General features: G+C 45.7%; 1 protein-coding gene across 1 annotated transcript; it reads left to right on the top strand.

Moving 5' to 3' along the window:
* Positions 1 to 693: 693 nt before the first annotated feature.
* Positions 694 to 23,917, top strand: MTARC1 (mitochondrial amidoxime reducing component 1). The gene is made up of 7 exons (XM_081495411.1): positions 694 to 1,146; positions 4,685 to 4,858; positions 9,879 to 10,041; positions 10,945 to 11,085; positions 13,265 to 13,326; positions 13,418 to 13,489; positions 22,063 to 23,917. The coding sequence occupies exons 1-7, from the start codon at positions 875 to 877 to the stop codon at positions 22,190 to 22,192; spliced, it is 1,014 nt and encodes a 337-aa protein (XP_081351537.1). The 5' UTR covers positions 694 to 874; the 3' UTR covers positions 22,193 to 23,917.
* Positions 23,918 to 25,687: the final 1,770 nt, after the last annotated feature.

The following is a 25,687-nucleotide window of genomic DNA, read 5'->3' as shown; positions in this document are numbered from 1 at the left end:
GGAGCTTCAGCTTCAGCATCAGTCCTTCCAATGCATATTCAGGGTTGATTTCCTTTGGGATTGACTGGTTTGTTTTTCTTGCTGTCCAAGGGACTCTCACCGAGTCTTCTCCAGCACCACAATTCGAAAGGGTTGTCAAGGACATTCCCTGCTGCCTTGAAGAAGCTGCAGGACCTGTGCCAGTATCCTCTGCCGTAGCCAGGGTTCCTGGCAGATGCAGCTGCATCTCTGAGGCTTTGTGCCTGGAGGAGCCAACCAAGTGTGCAGTCCTGTAGAGGGCAGTCTCTGCTCGGCTTTGCTGTTCGGAGCTGCGGGCAGTGGCCCTGAATACCTGGGCTTGCAGGTCCTGAGACCCTGGTGGCGTGTCTCACCCTCAGATTCCCACCCGCCCAAAGCTCCCCGGCCCCAGCAGCCCGCAGATGAGGAGAGTGGCTGAAGGCAGCCAGGCGCCCTGCGAAGGCACCGGGGGCCCATTGCTCCCTATTCCCAAGAGGGATCTGCCGGCTGCCTGATGCGTCCTGCGAACTTTAAAAAAAAATTTAGGTTAAAGAAACAACCCACAAATACGTAAATAAAATGGTCACTCGTGGCGATCATGGGGGAGGGTACTTCGCTTTGCAGCCGTAGGCGGCGGAAGTGGAGGAGGCGCTCCCACCGCCCATCCACAGCTCCCCCGGGCCACCCCTCGGGAGAAGGACACGATATTCCGATCTGCCGGAAAGGGGTTCAGGAGTCGTCCTTCCTTTGGACTCCGGGCCAAGGGCCGCACCTCCCCCAGCAGCCCCGGGCGGCAGGCGCGCTCCCGCCGGGCTCTGGTTGGTGCGTCCCTGGTGGGTCCCGCCGGAGTCTCCGCCGCGCCCGCGATCGCTGGGTCATGGGCGCCGCCGGCTCCTCGGCACTGGCCCGCTTGGGCCTCCCCGCGCCGCCCAGGCCCCGCTGGCTGGGGGTGGCCGCCCTGGGACTGGCCGCGGTGGCCCTGGGAGCCATCTCTTGGCGCCGCGCGCGGTCCCGGCGGCGCCGGCGGCTGCAGCAGGTGGGCACGGTGAGCGAGCTGTGGATCTACCCGGTCAAGTCCTGCAAGGGAGTGTCGGTGGACGCGGCCGAGTGCACGGCCCTGGGGCTGCGCAGCGGCCACCTGCGGGACAGGTAGGGCCAGGCGCGGGAACAGCGCGGGATGGGCTCGGAACGCCAGCTGAAGCAGGGGAGGCCTGTAGGATCCTTCCCGTACAAAATAGGATCTGGCGAGGTGGGGCGGTGACGGGGGGAGGCAAGGAAAAAGAGAAAAGGGGGCCATCATCTCCCAACGGCAGACCCAGGGTCCCGACCTGCCTTCGGGATATGGCTGTATTTCCACCTCCCACCGGCTCTCTCGCGGCTTGCGCTCCAGAGGAAGTGCGGCATCTTCTCATTTGTCCCCAGGTGTCTGCCGGTGCGCGAGCAAACTTCAGCTTAGTCTAGCGGGAAACGCGAGCTTCACAGGCTTAGTCCCGGCCACGCTATTTTTAGCAATTATCTCTTGAGAACTTGGGGACACAAGGAGCCATGGAGCCCAGCCTCAAGGAACACACCAAGGTGGAGCACATAATCGTAATAACAGCAGTTAAAGCTTAAGCTTCTTGCAGCTTAAAAAGTGCTATTGCATATGTTATTTTCTCTAATTCTCTCATGCACTCTTCTATGGGTAAAAACAACTGAGCGTTCAGAGCCACACCACCGTGAGTGGAATCATGGTTCTTGTTTCTTTAGCATGCTGGTGCTCTGTAAACACTGGTTTTATTCTACCTGGGTGGTCATGACCTGTGTGAATTTCTGGGGTTCAGCAAAGATGGCCAGGGCCCAGAGCAAGCAGCTTTGTCCTCTTCTGGGTCTGGCTTCAGCCTCATTGTAAGGCCACACTTCAGGCTGCCTCCCAGACCAGCCCTCAGTTTCTGCAGGGAACAGGCAGGACTGATGCAGGCTGTAAATTTCCCTCTTCTGGCTGCCCAGAGGGTAATTCATGAGGAAGTGGAAAGGTGAGCTGTTTTTGTTATCATCCCATCAGAAAATGTGATAAAGAGAAGCAAACACAGGCTTGCAGTCCTAGATGATAATTGACTCAATGTGACAAGTGCCAGGGAAGCCAGAGGAAGGAGCGGGTGGAAGGACTTCCTAGATGGAGCTGAAAATGTAGTCTATACACATTGGACTATTATTTACCCAGGAATGAAGTTCTGATCCATGCTACAGCATAGATCTTAAAAACATGTTAAGTGAAATAATCCAGACACAAAAGGACAAACACTGTATCCTTCCCAGTTATATGCAATATCTAGAATAGGCAAATTCATAGAGAGGGAAAGTGGATTAGAGATAGCCAGGGGCAGGGGCCAGATGGGAATGAAATAGGTAATTATTGTTTCATGGATACAGAGTGTCTGTTTGGGATGATGAAAAGGTTCTGGAAATAGATAGCGGTGATGGCTGCACAACATTGTGAAATTATTTAATGCCACTGAATTGTGTGCTTAAATATGGTTAAGATCCTATTTTTTTCATGTCCATTCTCTGTTTTTGGAGATTTGCATTGTTTTTACTTTTGGCATCATGAATAATGCTGCAGTGAACATTGGTGCGCAAGTATCTATTTGAGTCCCTGCTTTTAGTTCTTCTGGGTATATGCCTACGAATATGCTGGATATTTTATGCTGTGTGTATTTTACACAGTGAAAAAATTGAAATGAAAAAGAAAGGCTGGTATATGTGAGATCACAGATGGTGAGAATGACTGGGAGGGCAGCTTCATTGTAAAGGGTCTTGCAGAAGAGCTAGGGTTTTATTCTAAAAACTGAAACTATGGGGGAACTTTGCATGAGGGTGACGTGATTAGATTTGTATTTTAGAAATACTAGACTACCACTATTACAAGGAAGGATTAGCAGAAAGAATATTCAAGTGCTGGTACTAGGGGTCTGGGACAGGATAGAAGTGTGTCCAGGATGAGGAACTGCTAAGAGGAAGCTCCTTTAGGAAAGGACTTACACTAATTTTATTTTTTAGCGGGGCTGAGCAACTCAGCCACCTGCCGGAGGTGGTGATCTTAAGTATCTGCCATATTTTTTACTTATGTCTGTGGATCTCTGGGGAGGGAGAGAGTGGGACAAATGGAGAAAGTAGCATCAACATATGGAGAAGGCAATGGCAACCCACTCCAGCACTCTTGCCTGGAAAATCCCATGGACGGAGGAGCCTGGGAGGCTGCAGTCCCTGGGGTCGTGAAGAGTGGGACGCGACTGTGCGACTTCACTTTCACTTTTCACTTTCATGCATAGGAGAAGGACATGGCAACCCACTCCAGTGTTCTGGCCTGGAGAATCCCAGGGACAGGGAAGCCTGGTGGGCTGCCGTCTATGGGGTCGCACAGAGTCAGACACGACTGAAGCGACTTAGCAGCAGCAGCAGCATCAACATATATACACTATCAGGTATAAAATGGATAGCTGGTGAGAAGTCGCTGTGTAGCATGGAGAGCCCAGTCCGGCACTCTGTGATGACTTGGAGGGATTGGATGGTGGGAAAGGAGGGAGGATTTGAAGGGACAGGATGTGTGTATAATTACAGCTGATTTGCGTTGTTGTATGGTAGAAACCAGCGCAACATTATAAAAATTAAGAAAATGAAAAATAAAAAAAATATGAATGGCCCCAAAAAAGATACATGAAAAAGAAAAAAAGAAACACAAGCTGACTCCTGTCATAATCATTCCACTCAGTGTGAATCTTCAGTTCAGTTCAGTCACTCAGTGTTGTCTGACTCTTTGTGACCCCATGGACTGCAGCACACCAGGCCTCCCTGTCCATTACCAACTCCCAGAGTTTACTCAAACTCATGTCCATTGAGTCAGTGATGCTATCCAAGCACCTCATCCTCTGATGTCCCCTTCTCCTCCTGCCTTCAATCTTTCCCAGCATCAGGGTCTTTCCATTCAGTGTGAATGGAAATGACCAAAATGTTAATGTGTCCAGCTTCCTGGATAGCTGAAGCTCCCTCTGTGCAAATGCATCGTTTGTTTTTCTTTTCCTGGAAAGAGTTCATTCTATTGCTCTTCTTTCTCTGTTTCTCTTTGTTCTGGGAAGTACCTCTAAACCCTGGGTACTGAGCCAGAAGAGAATATTGTCCATATTAACAATAGCCCTTTTGACAAATTGCAGAAGTCACAGCTCTGATTACTGAAATGTTAACTTTTTTGAAAGGTGGGAGTGGATTTGGTGAAGTGTAAGTGGCACTGATTGCTGTTCAGCTCGACTCCACACTCTGTGAACAATACAGCAGTGTCTTGTTTCCACCAGCAGGAGTGCCTCCTGGTGCCAGGCACCATGCTTCTTCGTCTTTCTCTGAGATATCATCTACTTAGGGCAACTGAGATGAAGATATAACTTCTTTGATTTCTGTGCCATAAAGGAGCTCAGAATGTTCTGCAGATATTTTGTTTGATGCGTGAGTGATTATTATTAAACACTGTGAAATGAACTGACAGATTCAGTCTTGCTGGACTGATGAATTGATGTTTAGGACAGACAGACAGACGCACAGACACACCAGGCTTACAGTGAGGAAATCAAAGATGACAGTACACCTCTGAAGCTCCCCCAGAGACTGGCTGTCTGTCATGGTGGTCCATGCATATCTTGTGTTTTGAAAATGGCAGGTTTTGGCTTGTGATCAACGAGAAGGGGAATATGGTTACAGCTCGACAGGAACCCCGCCTGGTCCTGATTTCCCTGACCTGTGAGGGTGACATGCTGACCCTCAGTGCAGCCTACACCAAGGATTTGCAGCTGCCCATCAAGACACCCACCACAAATGTGGTGCACAAGTGCAGGTAAGAAAAGGATAGACCTTAATCTTGATGTGAATATTTCTTCGTACAGTTTTGGCAAATTGTGGGCTGTGGAGGGAATTCAGAGAAATGTTATCAATAATTAACTATTGATTGGAAGTGTACCATATGTAGGGTCAAGTTCTCAACATGGTGATGATCTAAAAGAAGGTGGGAAAGGGGGCAACTTCAGAAAAATATGTGTCGATGTGGAGCAGAGAAAGAAAAGTCTTTTGCAGTAAATTATGGAAACAAAGGCATATTGACATAACATCACCAGAGGATAAAGGATGCAAATCGGGGCAGAAGGAGTGGAGAGAGGATCCTAGAAGAGGTGAGGTTAGATCCATGTATTACCTTAGAATCATCTCTGTTGCCTGGAAAGAATGGGAACTTTCCAAATCTGAGTTATGGAAGGAGTCACAAATGGCTATATGACCTAATGAAAGGAACATCCAGAATAGAAAAGAATGTCTGCAGTCAGAAGAGTGATCTGACCTGCAGATGCTCAGCAGTCCCTGTCACAGTGAGAGTAGATATTCAGCTAGGAGGCTGCTCTGTACAGAGGCTCTTTCCTCAACATCAGGACAAGGGGGCAATTATTCCAGGAAAAGTGGCTCTGTCTTAAGAAATCATGTCTAGAGTTGTTTTTTTTTTTTTTAATCTTATGGGAAAGTCAAAATATGATCTAATTGTACTGTTGTAACAATGTCTGCATTTTGAATTAAAATGCAGTGTGAATGCTAAATTAGTCCACAGCCTATTATAGAGAATAGTATGACATCAAAAAATGTAGTTACTTGACTAGAAAAAAAAATGAAGTTACCTTAAAAAGTTAAAGACCCCCCAAAACTCATAAAATGCAAAATTAATATAATTTCCATAATATCAGACTTGTAAATATAATGTTTTAATTTTAATTTGGGGCTTCCCTTGTGGCTCAGCAGTAAAGAATCTGCCTGCTAATACAGGAGACTCAAGTTCAATCCCTGGGTCAGGAAGATCCCCTGGAGTAGGAAATGCAACCCACTCCAGTATTCTTGCCTGGAAAATCCCATGGATAGAACGAGGCTGGCGGCTACAATCCATGGAGTCGCAAAGAATCAGACATGACTTAGTGACTCAACAACATTTTGGTGGTTTTTCTGATTATAAAAGTTATACATATTCATTGTTTAAAATTGGAAAATACCAAAAAAATAGAAAACAAAACCCTTCTGAGACAACTATAATTCGTATTTTGATGTATCTTCTTTCTGTCTCTAATCACTAATACTTGAAAAGCCATTGAAATAGTACAGAAGGCTGTCTTGAATATGATTCACATACTTAAGTGGACATGTTGAGTATTTTTCAGATTGTTAAAAAAGTCTTCAAACATACCATTTTCATGTTGGTGTGATATTTCATCCCATGAATGTCTTTGAATGCCTTTTGACATGTCCCCAAGATTAAATATTTGGATTCTTTTCAGTTTTTTTCTAGGTATGAAGAAGGATGTGATGAATAACTTGGCATAAGTCTCTGTTCATATCTTTTATTATTTCCTTAGGGAAAAAAATTTAGCAGTGATTTCACCAACAACAAGAGTATGACTCCTGTAGACTTTTATTTATTTACTTGGCTGTGCTAGGTCTTCGTTGCATGGACTTTATCTAGTTGCGGCGAGCAGGGACTACTCTAGTTGTGGTGTGCAGGGTTTTCATTGCCGTGGCTTCTGTTGCAGAGCATGGGCTCTAGGGCATCCGAGCTTCGGTAGCTGCAGCTCCAAGCTCTAGAGGGCTGGCTCAGTAGTTGTGGTGCAAGGACTTAGTTGCTCTGCAGTATATAAGATCTTCCCAGATCTGTGTCCCCTGCATTGTCAGGTGGATTCTTTACTGTTGGGTCACCAGGGAAGCCCTCCTGTAGACATTTGATAGATATATCTATATATTATATACATACATATACATACATATATATGTATATACTACTAAATCATTTTGCAGAGTGGTTATACCAGGTATATATTTACCAGCAGTTTATATATGTCTCATTTCATTTTGACCATTATGTTCAAAAATCTTTTGCCATTTTTTTGAGAAAAAACGATCATTTCTTATTGATTTAATTTGTATTTTTGATTGTCTGAGGCAGACTTTTTAATATGCCTATTGCAATGTGTATTTCATGTTTCTCCATATTCTGGTTCCTGCTTGCTGCCAGGGTGAGATATTTACCCATAATTTCTTGTGGTTAACAATTTTTCATTTAACTATTGGTTCACTTGGAATTATGTGGAAGCTTTCCCTGGTCCCATACAGGCTTTTGGTCCATTCCCCCAAAAACGACACAAGGGCATGTTGGGAAATTGCAAAATAAGGAGGCTTTGATGTGTTATAGATGAAAGATGCCAAAAATCCATTGAACTTAGATTTCCTTTAGCAACCCAGGCTATTCTCTTGTGAAGGAGCTATAACTTCAGCTCACTTTCCTAAAGATTTCTGATACGTTTTGAGGGCCAAAACTTTCAAAAGTTCATGATCATAGTCATACACTTGTTTTCACAGCTTTCAGATAGATGTTTTCCGAAGATTTTATGAGCCCAAATTCTCGTATCTTCTCATACCTAAAAAAACAATAAAATCTGCCCCTTGTGACCTGCAGCAACCTTCTACTAAGATGTGTGCTTGATCGCACAAATGCTCCGTCACCAAAATCACATATGGACAGACCTCCCCCCACCTCTATGGAGCATTTCCTCAGAGCTATCTGAGAGGCGGTCTCCTGGGCCATAGTCCTCAGTAAGTCCCCAAATTAAACTGAACTCACAGCCCTCATGTTGTGCATTTTTTTCAGTTGACACCCCCAGTTGGCCTCATAGGTACCCCCAACTCTTAGCATACCTCACCCACATCACCCCCAACTCTGGCTGGCTCCCGGTATGCACTTCCGACAAACTTTGGCAGACAGCACACACAGTGAGCATGTATAGGAAGGTAGCTTAAATCTACAGGCCCAGGAAAGACCACAAACTTAAGCTTTAGTGCCACTTTTGAAGGGAGAAAGGGAATCTGACAGCATTTGGCCTGATGATTTTCAGGATTGAGAGAAAGCATACAAGCTTAAGAATTCTGCCATTTAAGAGAGCAAGAAGCATGGAGTAGGTGTATCCAGAGAAGGCCTGAGAAAGCTTCAGAATCCCCACCAGGACTGATGCAAGGTGTTTTTCTCCAGAAAACAGTTGGTAAAGACTGGAAGAGGTGACTGCTACTTCAGATGCACAGCCAGCAACACAAAACTCCAAGGAATGCAAAAAATCATTAAAACATTATATTGCCAAAGAATTGTAATTATTTTTCACTAACCTGTTTCAAAGACACGGAGATCTGTGATGTGCCCAGTTAACTGAATATAGCTGTTTTAAAGACACTCAGTGATATATAAGAAAACATAGGAAGATAATTTGATTAAATCACAGAAACGGTAAGTGGACAAAATGAGAAGTTAAAGAGGTAGAAATCATAAAAAAAAAAAAAGAACCAAACAGAAATTCTGGAGGGGAAGAATAAAATGAATGAAATTAAAAATGCGGTGGAGTGCATAAACAGCAGAATAGATCAAGCAAAGGAAAGAATCTGTGAGAATAAACACAGGATCTTTGAAATTATCTAGTCAGACGAGAACAACAACAAAAAAGAGTGAATAAAACCTATGTGGTCTATGGGATATCGTTAAAAGAAACAATTTGCGAATTATTGGAGTTCCCGAAGGAGAAGAGAAATAGAAGGTGGCAGAAAGATTATTTAAAGCTAAGAAATTCCCAAATCTGGGAGAGATTTGCTATCAACCAATGTGATGAAAGGGCTTCCCTGGTTGGCAGAGACTTTTTAGATATGACATAAGAAGCACAAACAAGAAAAGCAAAAATAAATAAATGGGACTCCATCAAACTAAAAAACTTGTGCACAACAAGAGAAAACTATCAGCAAAATGAGAAGAAATATTTGCAAAACATGTATCTGGTAAGGGGTTAATAACTCAACAGGATAAAAACTCAAACAATCCAATTAAGAAATGGGCAGAGGAACTAAGTAGACATTTTTTATAGAAGACATAGGTCCCTTGATTCTGTCCTCTTTCCCAAACTTCAGCATTTGCAAAACATGATCATGATTTATGTTAAATTATAAACCACCTCTATTCTTACTTACTTGATCTTCTTCTTTAATTTGATTCAACTTTTAAAAAACCTGAAATATGGAAGGAAGGAAGTGTTAGTCTCTCAGTCGTGTCCGACTCTGTGATCCCACGGTCTAGCCCGCCAGGCTCCTCTGTTCACGGGATTCTCCAGGCAAGAATACTGGAATGGGTTGTCATTCTTTTCTCCAGGGGATCTTCCTGACCCAGGGATCCAACCCAGGTCTCCTACATCTCCTGCATTGGCAGGTGGATTCTTTACCACTGAGCCACCTAGGAAGCCCCTGTTATCATTATACCAGACTTTTAATAAAGATTTCTGTCCAACTGGGTGAACCATATTTTTGCAGCAATTTTATTTTATACTAATACAGTAGGTTTCTTCTGGAGAACTCCCTCTCTTTTCAAACCCATGATCTCATTTTATTCTGCCTGCATTCCTTCCAGGCAAGGCATCACAAGGCTGCATCTGCCTTTCTGGTTTATAAAATAGATAAGCAATGAGGATTTACTCTATAGCACAGGGAATTACATCCAACATCTTACAATAACCTATAATGGAGTATAATCTGCAAAAAAGCTGAGTCACTATATTGTGCACCTGGATTTAAACCAATATTGTAAATCAACTATAAAAAAAATGGAGAAAAGAGGGATTGAAATTCTGTCTTTATTTGGGTTTCCACGTGGTTCAGAGTCAGGGCCAGGCTAAAATGACGTCTTCTGGTAATGAAGGAATTACAGCGATGTCACAGCAAGGTGCAGCCTTTCGGATCTGTGCAGGACGTGGCAGGGTGTCCAGGCTGTCAAAGTCATGCCTGTTCTTTGTCCCCATCCCTCGCAGAGTGCACGGCTTGGAGATCGAGGGCAGAGATTGTGGCGAGGCCGCGGCCCAGTGGATAACAAACTTCCTGAAGACGCAGCCCTACCGTCTGGTGCACTTTGAAGCCCACATGCAACCGAGAAATTCTCACCAAGTAGAAGACGCATTCCGACCCATGGACCAGGTCAGAGGATCATCCCTTGGTTTTTGGCCTTCAGTGTGTGTCCTATGGAAGGCAGGCTTCCTTGGAAGGGGAGAGCATGGCACATGTCTGCTGAGATCAGATCTGATCTTTTATCTTTTGTGATCTCTTATGACAAAAGCTGTTACTTCTGTCATAAGCTATTGGTAAAAAATAAAGCCCTTCCCTTGGAAGCATCATCTGTGTTTCTTGATTTGGAGGACTCTTGCATTTTTGCCCGAGAGCAAAAATTCCTACTTATAGAAGCTTCTGGTGCCAACATGGCTTCAAAACTCGTCTAGGTCAGCATCTTTCCCAGGCCCTCTGTAATTGCATGAGGAGTCCAGCCTTTTTACACTGGGATTGCCAAGTTGTGTCAGATCTCAGTGGGGTAAATGAGTGTGGGTATGGAGATCCACAGATTTAAAATGACCAGACTGGCCCTTAAAGGAATAAGGCTGTAAGAATTCATCCTAAGAGTGAAACATACAATGCTTTGTGATACCGTTGCCACAGCCGTGTTGAATGTTGATTTGCAGGTTGCATGAAAAATACATATCCATGGAATCAGTGAATATTTTTTATCATACCTAATGAGGTCATCAAACCCAACCACCTTATTAAAATCAACGTGTGAGAGTTTGGAGGATGAGAAAAGGGCAGCTCTAGGATTCTGAGACCCCATTATCTTCACTCCATCATGCAGTTCCTATTATCTGCAAGGCTATTGAAAGCTTCTGAATTGCTGTGACTTTGCTATAAAAAGAAATAGAGAAATACTTAGAAAGATTGCGTGGGGAGGTGGGGTGAGGGAGGGAGTGGAAGCTTCCAGGAACCACACCCATGTGACCTCCGAGAAATGCCTTTGTGTGTGTCACGCTCTAACAATTCTTCTTTCCTCATCAGATCCCGTACTCAGATGCCAGCCCCTTCTTGATTCTTTCTGAGGCATCGTTGGCAGATCTCAACTCCAGGCTAGAGAAGAAAGTTAAAACAGCTAACTTCAGGCCCAATATCGTAATTTCAGGCTGTGGTGTCTTTGCAGAGGTAATGCTATGCCTCCCTTGCTCCTTTCCTTGGACTTAACTTTTTTTATTTTTTATTTTTTAAGGTGTGAGAGTCTTTGATGCTTGATTAGGTTATTCTGAAGGATGCGCCTATTTTGGGGGGGGACTACAGTGCCTCCTGGTGGAGAAATGTACACAGAACAGTCTGGGGCACTCTAACCTGAGGTGCCCAGCATTTTGGACTGTTGTGAAACATACAAGAGACTCATTTTATGATTAAAAAGCAAAAACAAAACTCCAAAGTACACATATGAAGAATAATACACACTATTAGAGTTAAAATTCTGGGTCTGGAACTTTCTCTCTGGCTTGTGATCAACAAAGGACTGGCAGGCTTGTTTTAACTCTGGATTCTTGTCTTCAGCCCCTTTTCTGTGAGGGTAAGATGGTCAGGACCACAATCAGACGTCCTTCCTTCTTATTATTGCCTTGAGTCCCTCACCCTTTTTTTGTATCTCTCAAAATCTCCACCCTGGAAGACTCAATTCAGATCCCACCTTTTCCTTAAAACCTCCCTTGACCAGAGCAGGAGAGCCTGAAAATCTCTTCTTTAAACCACCAGCACTAGGCTTGCTTGCACAGATCAACCGGCACAGGGGTGCTGCCTTATAATGCTTTCTCTCCAGTTTTCTGGACCTTTTAAAAGGAACACTGACCATTCACTTTTCATGTGTATGTGCTGTCTCCCCTTCTAGATTTGAGGTGCACAGTCCATCGATTTGATTTGTCCTTAAAGTAGGCACCAGTGACCCAGGCCGTAGACAAGTGCCCGAGGAACTTCCTGGGCCGGAGAGCTTTGTATTAACAAGTGCTCCTCTGGAGATGCAAAGGGAAGTAAGGTTACTGGCCTCCTCTAGCTTTGTCCCTATCCAGTCAGGGGAGAGACAAGGTAAACAGATGCAATGATTAAGGATCTTAATCCATTTTAGGCAAGCAGGAAAGGATATCCTACAACCTAGAGTAATTCCCCCTCTCCACAACCCCTCCTCTATTTCACCTGCTCCCTGCCTCAGCCCCTACCTTTGCCTTCCCCACCACCTCCAGTCAGGCAGGGTCAGTCAGGGTGGCTTCCTGAAGAGATGAATTTCGTTTTTATTTTTATTTTTAAATTTTTATTGGAGTATAGTTGCTTTACAGTGTTGTGTAAATTTCTGCTGTATACCAAATTGAAGCAGCTATCAGTTCAGTTCAGTCGCTCAGTCGTGTCTGACTCTTTGCGGTCCCATGGACTGCAGCACGCCAGGGCTCCCTGTACATCACCAACTCCCGGAGTTTACTCAAACTCATGTCCATTGAGTCGGTGATGTCATCCAACCATCTCATCCTCTGTCGTCCCCTTCTCCTGCCTTCAATCTTTCCCAGCATCGGGGTCTTTTCCAATGAGTCAGCTCTTCACATCAGGTGGCCAAAGTATTGGAGTTTCAGCTTCAACATCAGTCCTTCCAATGAACACCCAGGACTGATCTCCTTTAGGATGAACTGGTTGGATCTCCTTGCAGTCCAAGGGACTTGCAAGAGTCTTCTCCAATACCACAGTTCAAAAGCATCAATTCTTCGGCACTCAGCTTTCTTTATAGTCCAACTCTCACATCCATACATGGCTACTGGAAAAACCATAGCCTTGACTAGATGGACCTTTGTTGGCAAAGTAATATTTGTACCTATATCTCCTCTTTTTTTGGATTTCCTTCCAATTTAGGAGCATTGAGTAGAGTTCCCTGTGCAGGTTCTCATTAGCTATCTATCTTATACATGGTATCAATAGTGTATATGTGTCCATCACCATCTCCCAGTTCCTTTCACCCCCTCGTCCCCCTTGGTATCCATGTGTGTTCTCTATGTCAGCATCTCTCAGCTTTGCAAAAAACTTTGTACCATTTTTCTAGATTCCACATATGAGTGACACTATACAGTGTTTATTTTTCAGAGATGAGTTTCAATTCCGGTTTTACAAGTGAGAGGAAGGGGAGCATTCTATTTCAGGGGAAAGAATTGACAGATCAAAGGCAGAGGGCGGAAACAGGAAGACATGATGTAAAGTCAGCCATCACTGATGGAAGTGGCTGCTTAGCTGTCAAATCCCATGACGTCCCCCCCACAGCGGTGAGTCAGGGCTGGGGCTCCGAAGTGCTCATTTGACTTATGTACTTTGGCTCTAGGACTCATGGAATGAACTTCTTATTGGTGACGTGGAACTGAAAAGGGTGATGGCCTGCTCCAGGTGAGACGCACGCGCTGCTGCTTGAGAAGGGGAGGAGAAGGGGAGGACGGTCTGCTTTGCCCGGTGTATGATGCCCTGTGTGTGTGTCCAGGTGCATTTTAACCACAGTGGACCCGGACACCGGCATCATGAGCAGGAAGGAGCCACTGGAGACCCTGAAGAGGTAAGACTACACGATTTAATATCTCTTCGAAGAAGCATGGAGAACACCATGCAGGAGTATTCTTGAAGCAGTAGAGAGTCCTAATGACTAATTTGGGAAATATTCCTGGGTGCTTTGGTCTCGGAATGCCTACTTGCACAACTAATTTTACTTTTCATTTAGAATTTGTGATCCAAGCACACCAGTTAAAAAGCAACAACACGTGGTTTAGATATTTTGACCAACTTTACTATGGACTTCCCATTAGGTGACCTCACAAATTCATTAGGTGTGATAAAGGCTTTCTGGTGCTTTAAGAAATGCCTGACTGTTTTGGAGGAGCATGTTGAAGTATGCAGGAGTGAAGTGAGGTGATACCTGGAGCGTGCTGAAATTTTAGCAAAAGTGCACATGGAAAAATATGTCAATCTTGATAAATAGAATCTGGGTGATAATTAGGTGGGGATTCATTGCACTATTTTTTTTACTTTTTTATGTTAAAATTTTCACAGTAAAATTTTTTAAATGTAAGTGACAGATAGTTTAAATTGTATAGACCAATATTTATGATAATGTTCATTTTGAAAAGCTGATTACAAAATTGTATATATTGTACTGACTTTTTTATTTTATTTTCCTTTTTAAAATATATAAATTCACCTGAGTAGCTAAAAGGCTGGAAGTCTGTAAACTGAAATATTAATGGAAGTGCTCTTTTGGTAATGGAATTATGGGGAAAATATATATTCTGATAGGTAGCCTCTAAACTTTCTATAAGCAACCTGCAGTAGTTTTGCTAAAACAATTCACGATCCATGCCCTTCTGTGCTGTTTTCTGCCAAATCTGGAGCCAGGACATGGTGGAAACCCTCAAAGTGACGCTCATCTTCCGTGGTGTTCCATTTTGAATGCAGGATCACAGGTGGGGTGTCAGGTCTCATTTCTTCAGTCCCTGAGGCCTTTGGCTTGGACCCTGACATGCATCCTCGGGTATTACTTGCAGAGGAGGAGAGGGAAGATGGGGGTGGTGGTAACTTCTGCTTTAGACAAAGCCCCAGAAGACTTGAGGAAGGAATGCAATGGAAGTTTGGCCATCTGACATAAAAGGCATAATGAAGAGCACATTAAGAGGAGCTTATACTGGGACTTGTGTGACCAAACTTGTTCCCCTGGAATGGGAGTCTGTTTTGTTCCATCTTTCACCAAGCTCATTGGTCCAAGCTCTTTCGACCACCAGTCTCCTTTAATCAGCACCCATCCCTCTCTTGGGCTTCCCTAGTGGCTCAGATGGTAAAGAATCCACCTACAATGCAGGAGACCCGGGTTCGACCCCTGAGTCAGGAAGATCGCCTGGTGGCTACCCACTCCAGTATTCTTGCCTGGAGAATCGTATGGACAGAGGAGCCTGGCTGGCTTCAGTCCATTTGGTTGCAAAGAGTCAGACACGGCTTAACATGTACACATACATCCCTCTCTGCTGATCCTGCTGTTCCAGAAAATACTATCTGGCCCCTTCCTGGCAGGCTGAAGCCTGGGGGTGAGGGGTCTGTCCCAGCGACCTGCATTAAGACCAGGCTACAGCGAGGTGGACAGTCGGCATTCCAGGGCCAGGCCACATGGCAGAGAGAAGGAGGTCAGGAGCAGAGTTAAACAGGATGGGTTGGAAGGAGGTTGGGAGGGGAGATTCCGAATTACTGAGGTGCAGGGCAAATGGTTGCTTTTTCTCTGGATCCCCACCATTGAGTGTGAATTTGCAGAAACATTCAAAGAGGAGGCTACGCCTGGATGGGAGGGGAGTTTGGGGGAGAAATCATACATGTATATGTATGGCTGAGTCGCTGTACTCTATATCTGAGACTATCACAACATTGTTAATCGACTGTGCGTGTGTCTGTGTGTGTGTGTGTGTCTGTGTGTGCTTAGTCACTCAGTCGTGTCTGACTCTTTGCAACCCTGTGGACTGTAGCCTGCCAGGTTCCTCTGTCCATGGAACTCTTCAGTCAAGAATACTGAAGTGTTTTGCATTGCCTTCTCCAGGGGAATCTTCCCAACTCAGGGATCGAACCCGAGTCTCTCATATCTCCTGCTTTGCAGGTGTATTCTTTACCATCTGAGCCACCAGAGAAGTCCCATTAATTGTCTATATTCCAATACAAAATAAAAAGTTTAAAAAAATAAGCTACAAGGATATATTGTACAACACAGGGAGTATAGCCAATATTTTATAATAACTATAAATGGAGTCTTATCTTGAAAAATCATGAATCACTACACCTGTAACATATAATATTGTACATCAACTATGCTTCAATTAAAAAAAGAGAAAAGAAGGAAAAAAAAAGAGTCGGATAAGACTTAGTTGTTGTTGAACAACAACAAAAAGTTAATAGGTAGAAAACTTAAGATTTACACATTTCACTCCTTGTAAATTTTATCACCTCTCAAAAATAGTTAAGAAATGTTAACCCTAGGAAATGATATTCCAGCTGAACTGTTTCGAGGTGAAATTTGCTGACATTTGTGACTTACTTGGAAAAAAATGACGATGGATTGATGGATGGATAAATACATATGATAAAGGAAATACAGTAAAATGTTAATGTGTAGGGTCCAAATGACTGGCATTTGGATGTTCTCTGTAAAATTCTTTGAACTCATCTGCTTGTTTGACGATGAGTGTTAGTCACTCAGTCATGTCTGACTCTTTGCGACCCCATGGACTGTAGCTCACCAGGCTCCTCTGTCCATGGAATTCTCCAGGCAAGAATACTGGAGTGGGTAGCCATTCCCTTCTCCAGGGGATCTTCCTGATTCAGGGGTTGAACTCGGGTCCCTTGCATTGCAGGCTGATTCTTTACCATCTGAGCCATCAGGGAAGCCCAAGAGAGGGATGGGTGCTGATCAAAGGAGATTGGTGGTCCAAAGAGCTTGGACTAACGAGCTTGGTGAAAGATGGAACGAAACAGACACCCTTTCCTGCATTGCAGACAGATTCTTTACCATCTGAGCCACCAGGGAAGCCCCATCTGTTTGAGGATGGTCGTAATGAAATGTTGGAGAAGACTTTATTAAATGTGTTTGGAGACTCCGGAGGGGAGCGAGTCTGAGAAGCTGCAGCAAAAGACTAGTGATTTCTCCAAATGTGCTGGCTCACTCACTGTTAGCACAAACTGGAAATTCTTCCATCTTCCCACTTTCCTGTGGTTGCTGAGGAGCTCTGTGGAGGAGGAAGGCAGGGCAGGTGGGGGAAAGCGCCCTGCCATGGTGTTAGCAGTCCTGGTTCTGTCCTGTGATCAGCAGGCTCCTCTCTAGCTCAGGCCCTCGCTGTTCCTCCCTATGAAGTCAGTGGAGCAGGACAGACCTCCATTGGTTCTGTGTACAAGCCAGCCAAATGATTTGGAGAACTGACTGTCACCCATTTTATACATCATCTTGTTCTCTCCTCCCAACAGTGCCTGGTGCCTGGTACCTTTCCTTCTGGATTCAGAAAGTGTCTGTCTTTGGGGCCAGTCCTCTGAATCTTTGGTGCCCCTCCTTCCATTGGGATCTTGTGTTTATAGAAGGAGGAAAATTGACCCCTGGGAGCAGCCCAGCTCTCCGGATCTCCTGCAGCCCCTCAGCAGCCCAACCAGTCCACCTTAATTGCTCTTAATACCCCAGGAGACGGGGCAGCCAGCCTAGGTGTCTTCTCCTGTATCTTACTGAGATTTAAATTGCCATAGATGCCGTAATTTATGTCCCTCCCAGGACAGACGGCCATAAATCGGGAAGAGAAAGGCCTGGGCCACCTGACATAAATCACAGAAGTGAAGCAGAGTGGTTTTGGGGGCCTCCTCTCTGCTCCCTGGCTATCCTCCTGGGCAGGGTAGCTGGGCGCTCTGCCTTCCCTGTTCCCGGGTTCCCTGTGCCCCAGAGCTGTGCTGCTGCAGGAAGGCAGGTTCTCAGCTGGGAGACCAGTGCTGAATGGCTGCTGATCGCAGGCCCAGAGGAACCTTTGTCTGGAAATACTCACAGTGGAGGCTGGTCTGCTGGCAGGAAAATATGAAGAAGGAATTACTCTTTTCTTTCTGGAGGGAGAGTGACTCCCACCCTGATCCCACAGGAGCAGTGTGGGTCTGTCATTGTTCCTTTCAATAGGAAGAAGCAGCTCATTTGTTCTGTCAATAACGTGTTTTGTTAGATGCAGGAGGACTTGGACAATGACATTTGCTGCTCTCCGCCTGTGTCAGGCTGTGCTGTGCTGAAGTAAAGACAGAAGGATTTGGTGTGAGTGATACCATGGGAGGAGACAGCTGCCCCCCATCCGACCAGGCTCCATCATCCCCTGCCCCCGTAACTGTGACACTGATAAGTCAGTTACGTGCTTGATATTTCAGTTTATTTGTAAAAACTGACCTCATAAGAGTAAGTGGCTTAGTGGTAAAGAATCCACCTGCCAGTGCAGGACACACAGGAGAGGAGGGTTCAGTCCCTGGGTCAGAAAGATCCCCTGGAGAAGGGAGTGGCTACCCACTCCAGTATTCTTGCCTGGAGAATCCCATGGACAGAGGAGCCTGGAGGGCTTCAGTCCACAGGGTGGCAAAGAGTCGGGCAAGACTGAGAGACTGAGCACACACGCATGGACTAATAATACCTCTCCTGGTTTATGCTTCCCCTTGGTTAGAATAAAGCAATAAATACTATTTTTTAAAATAGATGATAAAATACATAATGATCATGTAGATTGTGGTTATTGATAGGCTCAGCTTATGAGCTTGCCACATTCTGAGAGAAGGAAAATCCTGGAGACACTTCTTTCCATTTTCTGAGGCTGCATTAAATGCAAGGCAGCCCAACCTGCTCAGCCTTCAGCCCCTCCTGTCTGTGGTGTCTTCACAGTGCTGTTTTATTCCTGACCTAACCATACACATAGCAGATTGGGAGTCCTCAGAAGTGGCCTGTGCCCTCGGTGAGGACCCAGCGGTGATCAGAGACCCAGCTTGCAAACCATGGTCTGGGCATTGACCAGTACGTGAGTAAAGCAAGCAGCTCTCACCAGTCCACAGCACTTTATAGGTAACAGTTTCCACTCACACCACACCCTTAAGGGTGGAGACCTCTGTTTAAGTGAAACAAAATGTGTGTCTCCCATTAATGTGGTGTGTGTTTCATATTCATTGGAAGAAAAAATTCGCTAAGGTGATTTTATTTATTTATTGGCTATGCTGCTGCTACTGCTGCTGCTGCTAAGTCGCTTTAGTCGTGTCCGACTCTGTGCGACCCCACAGACAGCAGCTCACCAGGCTCCGCTGTCCCTGGGATTTTCCAGGCAAGAACACTGGAGTGGGTTGCCATTTCCTTCTCCAATGCATGAAAGTGAAAAGTGAAAGTGAAGTCACTCAGTCGTGTGCGACTCTTCACGACCCCAGGGACTGCAGCCTACCAGGCTCCTCCATCCATGGGATTTTCCAGGCAAGAGTACTGGAGTGGGTTGCCATTGCCTTCTCCGTTTATTGGCTATATTGGGTCTTTATTGCTATGAGGGCTTTTCTCTAGTTATGGTGAGCGGGGGGCTACTCTTTAGTTGTGGTGCTCGGGCTTGTCACTGTGGTGGCTACTCTTGTTGCAAAGCATAGGCTCTAGGGCGTGTGGGCTTCAGTAGTTGCAGCTCTCGGGCTCTAGAGCACTGGCTCAGTAGTTGTGGCGCATGGGCTTAATTGCTGTGTGGCATGTGGAATCTTAACGGACTGGGGATCAAACCCATGTCTCCTGCGTTGGCAGGTGGATTCTTTACCACTGAACCACCCGGGAAGCCCAAGAAAGGTGATTTTACATGGGTTTGTAATTTATTAATCTCATCATCAGGGTTTCCCTGGTGGCTCTGATGGTAAAGAATCTGCCTGATATATAGGAGACCTGGGTTCCATCCCTGGGTCGGGAAGATCCCCTGGAGAAGGGAATGGCTACCCACTCCAGTATTCTTGCCTGTAGAATCCCATGGATAGAGGAGCTTGGTGGGCTACAGTCCATGGGGTCACCAGCCACCACAATCCTATCATCAGCCGCAAAAGCAAAATGTGTATATTTGGAAGAAAAAAAATCAAAGAAGATCCATGTATGAGATCATGCCTTGTTTTCAGTCTCTGGAACAAAAAGCTTGGTGTGGCTGTGAATTCACAGACAGTGGACAATATCGCCTCAGTCCCACAAGGGGTCGCTGTTGATCTCGTTTGTCGAGTCTCCCCACAGCCCAACAGCGACAATGTCCGCAGGAGCGTAAGTGGGACCAAGCTGGGGGCTTTTGGCAGTGCCGCGCCTACAAACCAACTCCTTGGCCCATCCCTGAGCAGGTTAAGGGGCTGGGCTGGGAGGGGTGGCAGCCCCTGTGGGTCCTCCCTTCCTAAGTTACCTGGAGGCAGAGTACCTGTGTGCATGAGTGGTGACGGCAAGGGGCAAGGAAACCCGTGCATGGCTGAATGTTTGTGCAGAATAAATATTAACCCCCTCACCTCTTCTCATGTGTGTATGTGTAGTACCCAGGAGATACAAAGATCACCAGGGGTCACATCCCTGGTGGGAAAAGTCCTGACTCTGAAGTGAGCCAGACCTCAGTTCTGGCCTGAGCCTGACCACTTAGATCCTGGGCAAGTCTGTTACTCCTCTGAGACCTCCCTGTGAAGTGGGGGTGATACATATTCCCACATAGGCACATTGTAGGGATTAACAGATAATCTGTATGATGTTCTTTGTAAACTGTCAGTGTTTGCACAGAACTGACTCTCAATCCCCTCACTGAGATAATCAGAGCCTCAGGCTACCCAGCTTGCAAGAAGCAGAAATCCCAAGTCATAAAGTGCCCAATCTGCTTCCATCCTGAAGAAGTCACCCTCCAACAGACACATCTCCAAATGTCCCTGGTATTGCAGGCTGAGAGCGGAGAGGCAGGCTAGGAGACGTGCCTGGTTCCCAGGGTCCAGCGTCATTGCAGAGACCTGACTGAAGAGCAGGGGAATGTTGTTGGCCAGGCAGGACAGGCTGAATCAGTGGCTTAAGGTTCCCATCCACTTGTTGATTTATTCATTGGCTCAAACGACCTCATTTCGAGTGGCTTCAATGTACCAGGTGCCGTACCAGGCTGTTGGCATACAACAATGACCAGAACAGACATAGTGCCTGCAGATGGGGGGAGAGGCTAGAGATTTCACCCTCCCCATTTTCTCATTAGCCACCTCTGATTTGCAGAACAAAATTAGGCCTGAGTTGTTGCAATAGTTTTCTTTCTCAGAACACAGTAGAATGCAAAAGTGCTTTCCATCAAAATGATATAAAAATGATTAAAGTTGGAGTTAGATTAAATGAGAGACAGAAGGAAAACTTTCTCCTGGTGGAGGTAGAGGAGGGGAGAATCTTTCCATGTTATTCATGCACATCCCATGTATACTTTTCCTGGTGATTCTTGCATTTTTTACCTGACAAAGATGTGAATTTGTTGTTGTTTAGTTGCTCATTCATGTCCAACTCTTTTGTGACCCCGTGGGCTGTAGCCTGCCAGGCTCCTCTGGCCATGGGATTTTTCCAGGCAAGAATACTGGAGTGGATTGCCATTTCCTCCTCCAGGGTATCTTCTCCACCCAGGGATCCAACCCCAGTCTCCTGCCTTGCAGGCAGATTCTTTGCGGTTGAGCCACTGCGGAAGCTCCAAAGATAGGAATACTGCTCCTAACAGAGGGTTTTACACCAACACGTTCATTTGTTCAACAAATGATTGTGGGTCACTGGTGGCATGCAGGGCCCAGCCTTGGGTGTGAGTGGTACAAGGGAGTTAGTCACATTTCCTGCTCTCCACAGACTCTCTGTCTTGTAGAACAGACAGACGTGCTCTAACAGTCTAGGACACAGCACATGCGTGTTCAAGGGGCAGCAGAGAAAATCCACGATGGGGAGACCACTCCTAGCCGGGGGATCATGAGTTTCTTTCCTAGGACATGTGGCTTTGGAGTTGGGCCTTGAAGAAAAGGTAGAATTCTAGTGCTTGGGGAACTGGGGGAGGGGAGCCCACAGAGGAACCACCAAGCCAAGGGGAAAAAAGAGAATTGTCTGAGGATGCCTGAAGTGAGATTATGACAGTGGAAGAAAAAGTGAGAAAATTCAAAAGACGTGGGACAGGAAAAACCTCAGGACCTGACAGCTATGAAAGCACTGGAAAGTGAGGGAACTGGTGTAAAGGATGACTTCAGGCCTCTCAGCCCGACAGACTGCTCAGCTCAGGCTGTGGTTCTGAGCACAAGTGTGGAGTCAGGAGGAGAGATGCCGAAGGAAGTGATAAAGTAATGTCTAAGCATATTGAGTCCCTAATTCCTTAACGCCGAAAAAGGGAATATTCCAAAGAGAAAAGAGGTGGGAACGTGGCCATTGGTTACACTTTGGTAGTTTGTACACTGGGCACAACCCCAGGAGGCGCTGTTCTGTGCTCTTGAAGGGAACAGCGCTCGCTGGAGCGGGGCAACATGGCGGCCCTGTGTGGGGTGGATCCCTCAGCCGAGAAGAGATCACGTACAGTTTGAGCTCTTCCTTCTGATTGGCTGTGACTCATTATGGTCTTTTTCCTGTTGCAGTTACCGCCTGTGTGACCCTTCTGAACGAAAGTTGTATGGAAAATCACCCCTCTTTGGACAATATTTTGTTCTGGAAAACCCAGGGACCATCCACGTGGGAGACCCTGTGTACCTGCTCGGCCAGGAATAGGAATTATATGTCCTGGAATAGCAGATGCCTTTAAAAGATGTCCTCAAAACTGACAACACTTGAAACACCGTATTTTGGAATGGGGCATTTGATTCCTCGGCATTTTCTTTAGAACTGTGATCTCCAAGTTTTTCATCTTTCTGTGGACTTCTTCCTCCTGTCCCAGTGCTTCCAGCATCCCGACGTACAAAGCAAAGAAAGGTTTGATAACTTAATAGGACTTCAGTAAGTCACCTAAATGACAAGGCGGGATTCTAAAAATCGCTTGTTTAACTATGACTGTGGAATAATTCTTTCTCCTTCTTCTCCATTCACCTACTCATAACCCCCATCATCTCACTGCTATGCCTTAGGGAAAAGGAGAGAAGAGAAAGAGTGGGAGATCGAGAAGAATGTTCTGGAATCTTTTCTTACCCCGTGCCTGGGCATGCAATGGAAATTAAATAGCACTCCCAATAAGGCTGGGCTGTCACTTCACTTTTCCCCTCAAGTCCTAGACAGGCTTTTGAAAGGGTATAAAGAGCCTGACTTTTAGTAAATACTTAGACGTTCATTTTCCCTAGATCATTTTGGATCTGGCACTATTACCTCTCAGTGTCCATGGGCATTTGATGGATCCTTCACGGCACACGGTGCCTCTGGGCGGCAGGACAGCAGAGGTGTCAGGGAAGGAAATCAACTCATGAGAGCAGACTGTCAGACTGATATGGAATAGGAGGAACGGAAGACAAACAAAATCTTCCTTACCATGAAACAGAATATCAACTATATCCCATTGGTGAGACCAAACTTTCCCCAATATACAAGAGAGAACAGTCGCGCTAAGTAGAGGAGGCACTCTTGTCTCATGTTGTCTGAGATGCTGTTGATGTTGCCCTGGAAAACGATGCCCAAAGAAATGGTCAAGAGAGGACACGAGGCCACCTAGTGGCATTGTCACAGCTCAGCCATGCTGTTGAAAAGATGGAAACATACAGATGGGTTTTAGTTTTCTATCCTAGAAAATTTTTTTGAAAGAAACTGAGGCACCCTCCGGAAAAGGCAATGGCACCCCACTCCAGTACTCTTGCCTGGAAAATCCCATGGATGGAGGAGCCTGGTAGGCTGCAGTCCATGGGGTCGTGAAGAGTCGGACACAACTGAGTGACTTCACTTTCACTTTTCACTTTCATGCACTGGAGAAGGAAATGGCAACCCACTCCAGTGTTCTTGCCTGCAGAATCCCAGGGATGGGGGAGCCTGGTGGGCTGCCATCTATGGGGTTGCACAGAGTCAGACACAACTGAAGCGACTTAGCAGCAGCAGCAGCAGAGGTATCCTCTAGGTACTCCCTGCTTCTCTGCTGTGGGAATTTGGTCCTAAAAGCATGGCTGTGCTGTCACGGGGTCCTTCTGGATCATGCTGGTCCCATCAACTCAAGACTGGTTGCTCCTCCTCAAAACCAGGATGAAAAAGTTCTGAGATCCATGGATGAGAAGAAACATGATTGTGTGATCTGAAATAAACCACTTTATTTCAGGTTTTTAGTAAAATCTTTCAAAGGCGAAAAGGAAAACATATGTCAATTCACTTAACCAGTATCTAATTTTTCTCCTGATCAAATTATATAATTTTAGTATCTCATGAAGTTTATCTTTCATTGCCATTTTGCTCTTTGTATTAGGAAGCTAAGTCATGAAAAATGCATTTCAAAACTGCAAATAAATGGAAGCTGCTTTGACTAGTTTCATGTTGTACTCACTTCTTGGCAAGAAGTCAGACTTTGAAGCTGATGGATGTGAATGGGCAAAACCAATCATTCTGTCACCTCACACACACACACACACACAACATCCTCAGGCATACACTCGTCTTTGAAGGGCTGAACGTAAACATACTTTTTTACCTGAAGCTGTGCACTTGGGTTTCATAAAAGCGGTTAGTAATGGTTGGAACCTAGCCTAGCTCTGAGGTTAAGTAGGTAACAGGTGCACGTATATATGTTTTCTGGCTGGTGAGTCATTGCGATTTGTTTTCCCCATGCTTGAAGTGAAGTGGAATTAGAATAATTAATCAGTCATCCTTGGCCCATCACCTTCCCCAATAAATTCACTTTATGCTGAAACTACAGATAGATTAAAGTAAAAATATTGGGTTGGCCAATACAATGGAAAAACCCAAACAAACTTTCTGGCCAACCCAATAAGAATTCAGCAAGTAGCATTACTAATTGGACCTTGGAAATCCATGGCAGAATGCACACAGGATTTAGGAAACCATGTGATTATCAGTTCTGTTGAGAGCAGCCAATACTTAGACAGTGATGAGAAACTCAAGGTTGGTTTGGTGGCTGGCCCTAGATAGTATTCAGGGGCAGGGTGAATGCCTTAGACTGGAACCTCTAACCCCTTGTCAATAGTAACAGCCATTTCCCGAGGGACTCAGTCTGTGTCAAAGGCCACACTCATGCAGACCCTGTCCTGTGCATTGCAGAGCAGCCTTCCAATCGAAGGGGTACCCTAACCCCCTCCTCATTTGTGCAGAGTCTCCTTCTGCTCCTCAGAGTGTGAGGAAGATTCCAGTTTTAAGACAGAGGTTCCAGTGACCTCTAGAATCTCAGAGTCATTGCCAAGCTTTCTGTCAGTAAGATTTAAAAACCATTTACTTGTGTTTATTTTATATTTAATGAGTTGGTTAATGCCAAAGGCAGGACTGAAGTCTGGTTTATTTTGGAGACTGAACCTTTGCACACAATTCCACTTGAAGTAGAGGGTCAGGAATAGAGACCATCGCAGACCCTCAGAGAGGTCTCCTTAAAGCTGTGGACGATGGGCTTTCATGGTCAGACAAACAGCCACTGTCAGTGTGTGTTTCGTTCTGGGTGGCAATGTCTTCTGCAGCCGCAGCAGAGAATTACAGACCCACAGCTGGAGACCCTGCAAAGGACCGTGTGGGAAAAAGCCTAGGCCGGCTGCTTAAAGGGCCACATTGCCAGCTATTCCCCAGAAAAATTCAGATGATCACAAATAGGAGTGAGAAACATCACACTTACACACAAGGGCAGAAAGAAATCAGAAAAACTCCTCGTCTCCTTCTGCCTGTAGTGGTACAGGGTGAGGAGGGAGGGCTTGGGGGAGGGCTGCCTGTTTGCTAGAACTGTGTGAAAAGGTCAGGAGAGCTTGACTTAGCCAAGCGTGACTTTGGGAAACCATCTGTGAGGCTGTTACCAACAGTGACGGTAGGCAGGTGCCCCCCAGAACTCAGTGACGAAGCAATCCATGGTGGCCAGTAACAGATACTGTGGAGTCACTCAAAGATGCCAGTGACTCTCAGACCTGTTGATACCTTAACACTGCACATCACTAAGTCTGACTGGGTCTGGGGTGTTCTGAAAGTTTGTCTGCAGTGTTAGTCACTCAGTTGTGTCCGACTCTGCAACCCCATGGGCTGGAGCCCTCCAGGCTCCTCTGTCCATGGGATTCTCCAGGCAAGAATACTGGAGTGGGTAGCCATTCC

This window comes from Giraffa tippelskirchi, chromosome 5 (genome assembly GCF_054371585.1).
Source record: "Giraffa tippelskirchi isolate mGirTip1 chromosome 5, T2T-mGirTip1v1.2.pri, whole genome shotgun sequence".
Lineage (NCBI taxonomy): Eukaryota > Metazoa > Chordata > Mammalia > Artiodactyla > Giraffidae > Giraffa > Giraffa tippelskirchi.
The sequence above is the reverse complement of the archived record's forward strand: the minus strand, read 5'-3'. Positions and strand labels throughout refer to the sequence as shown.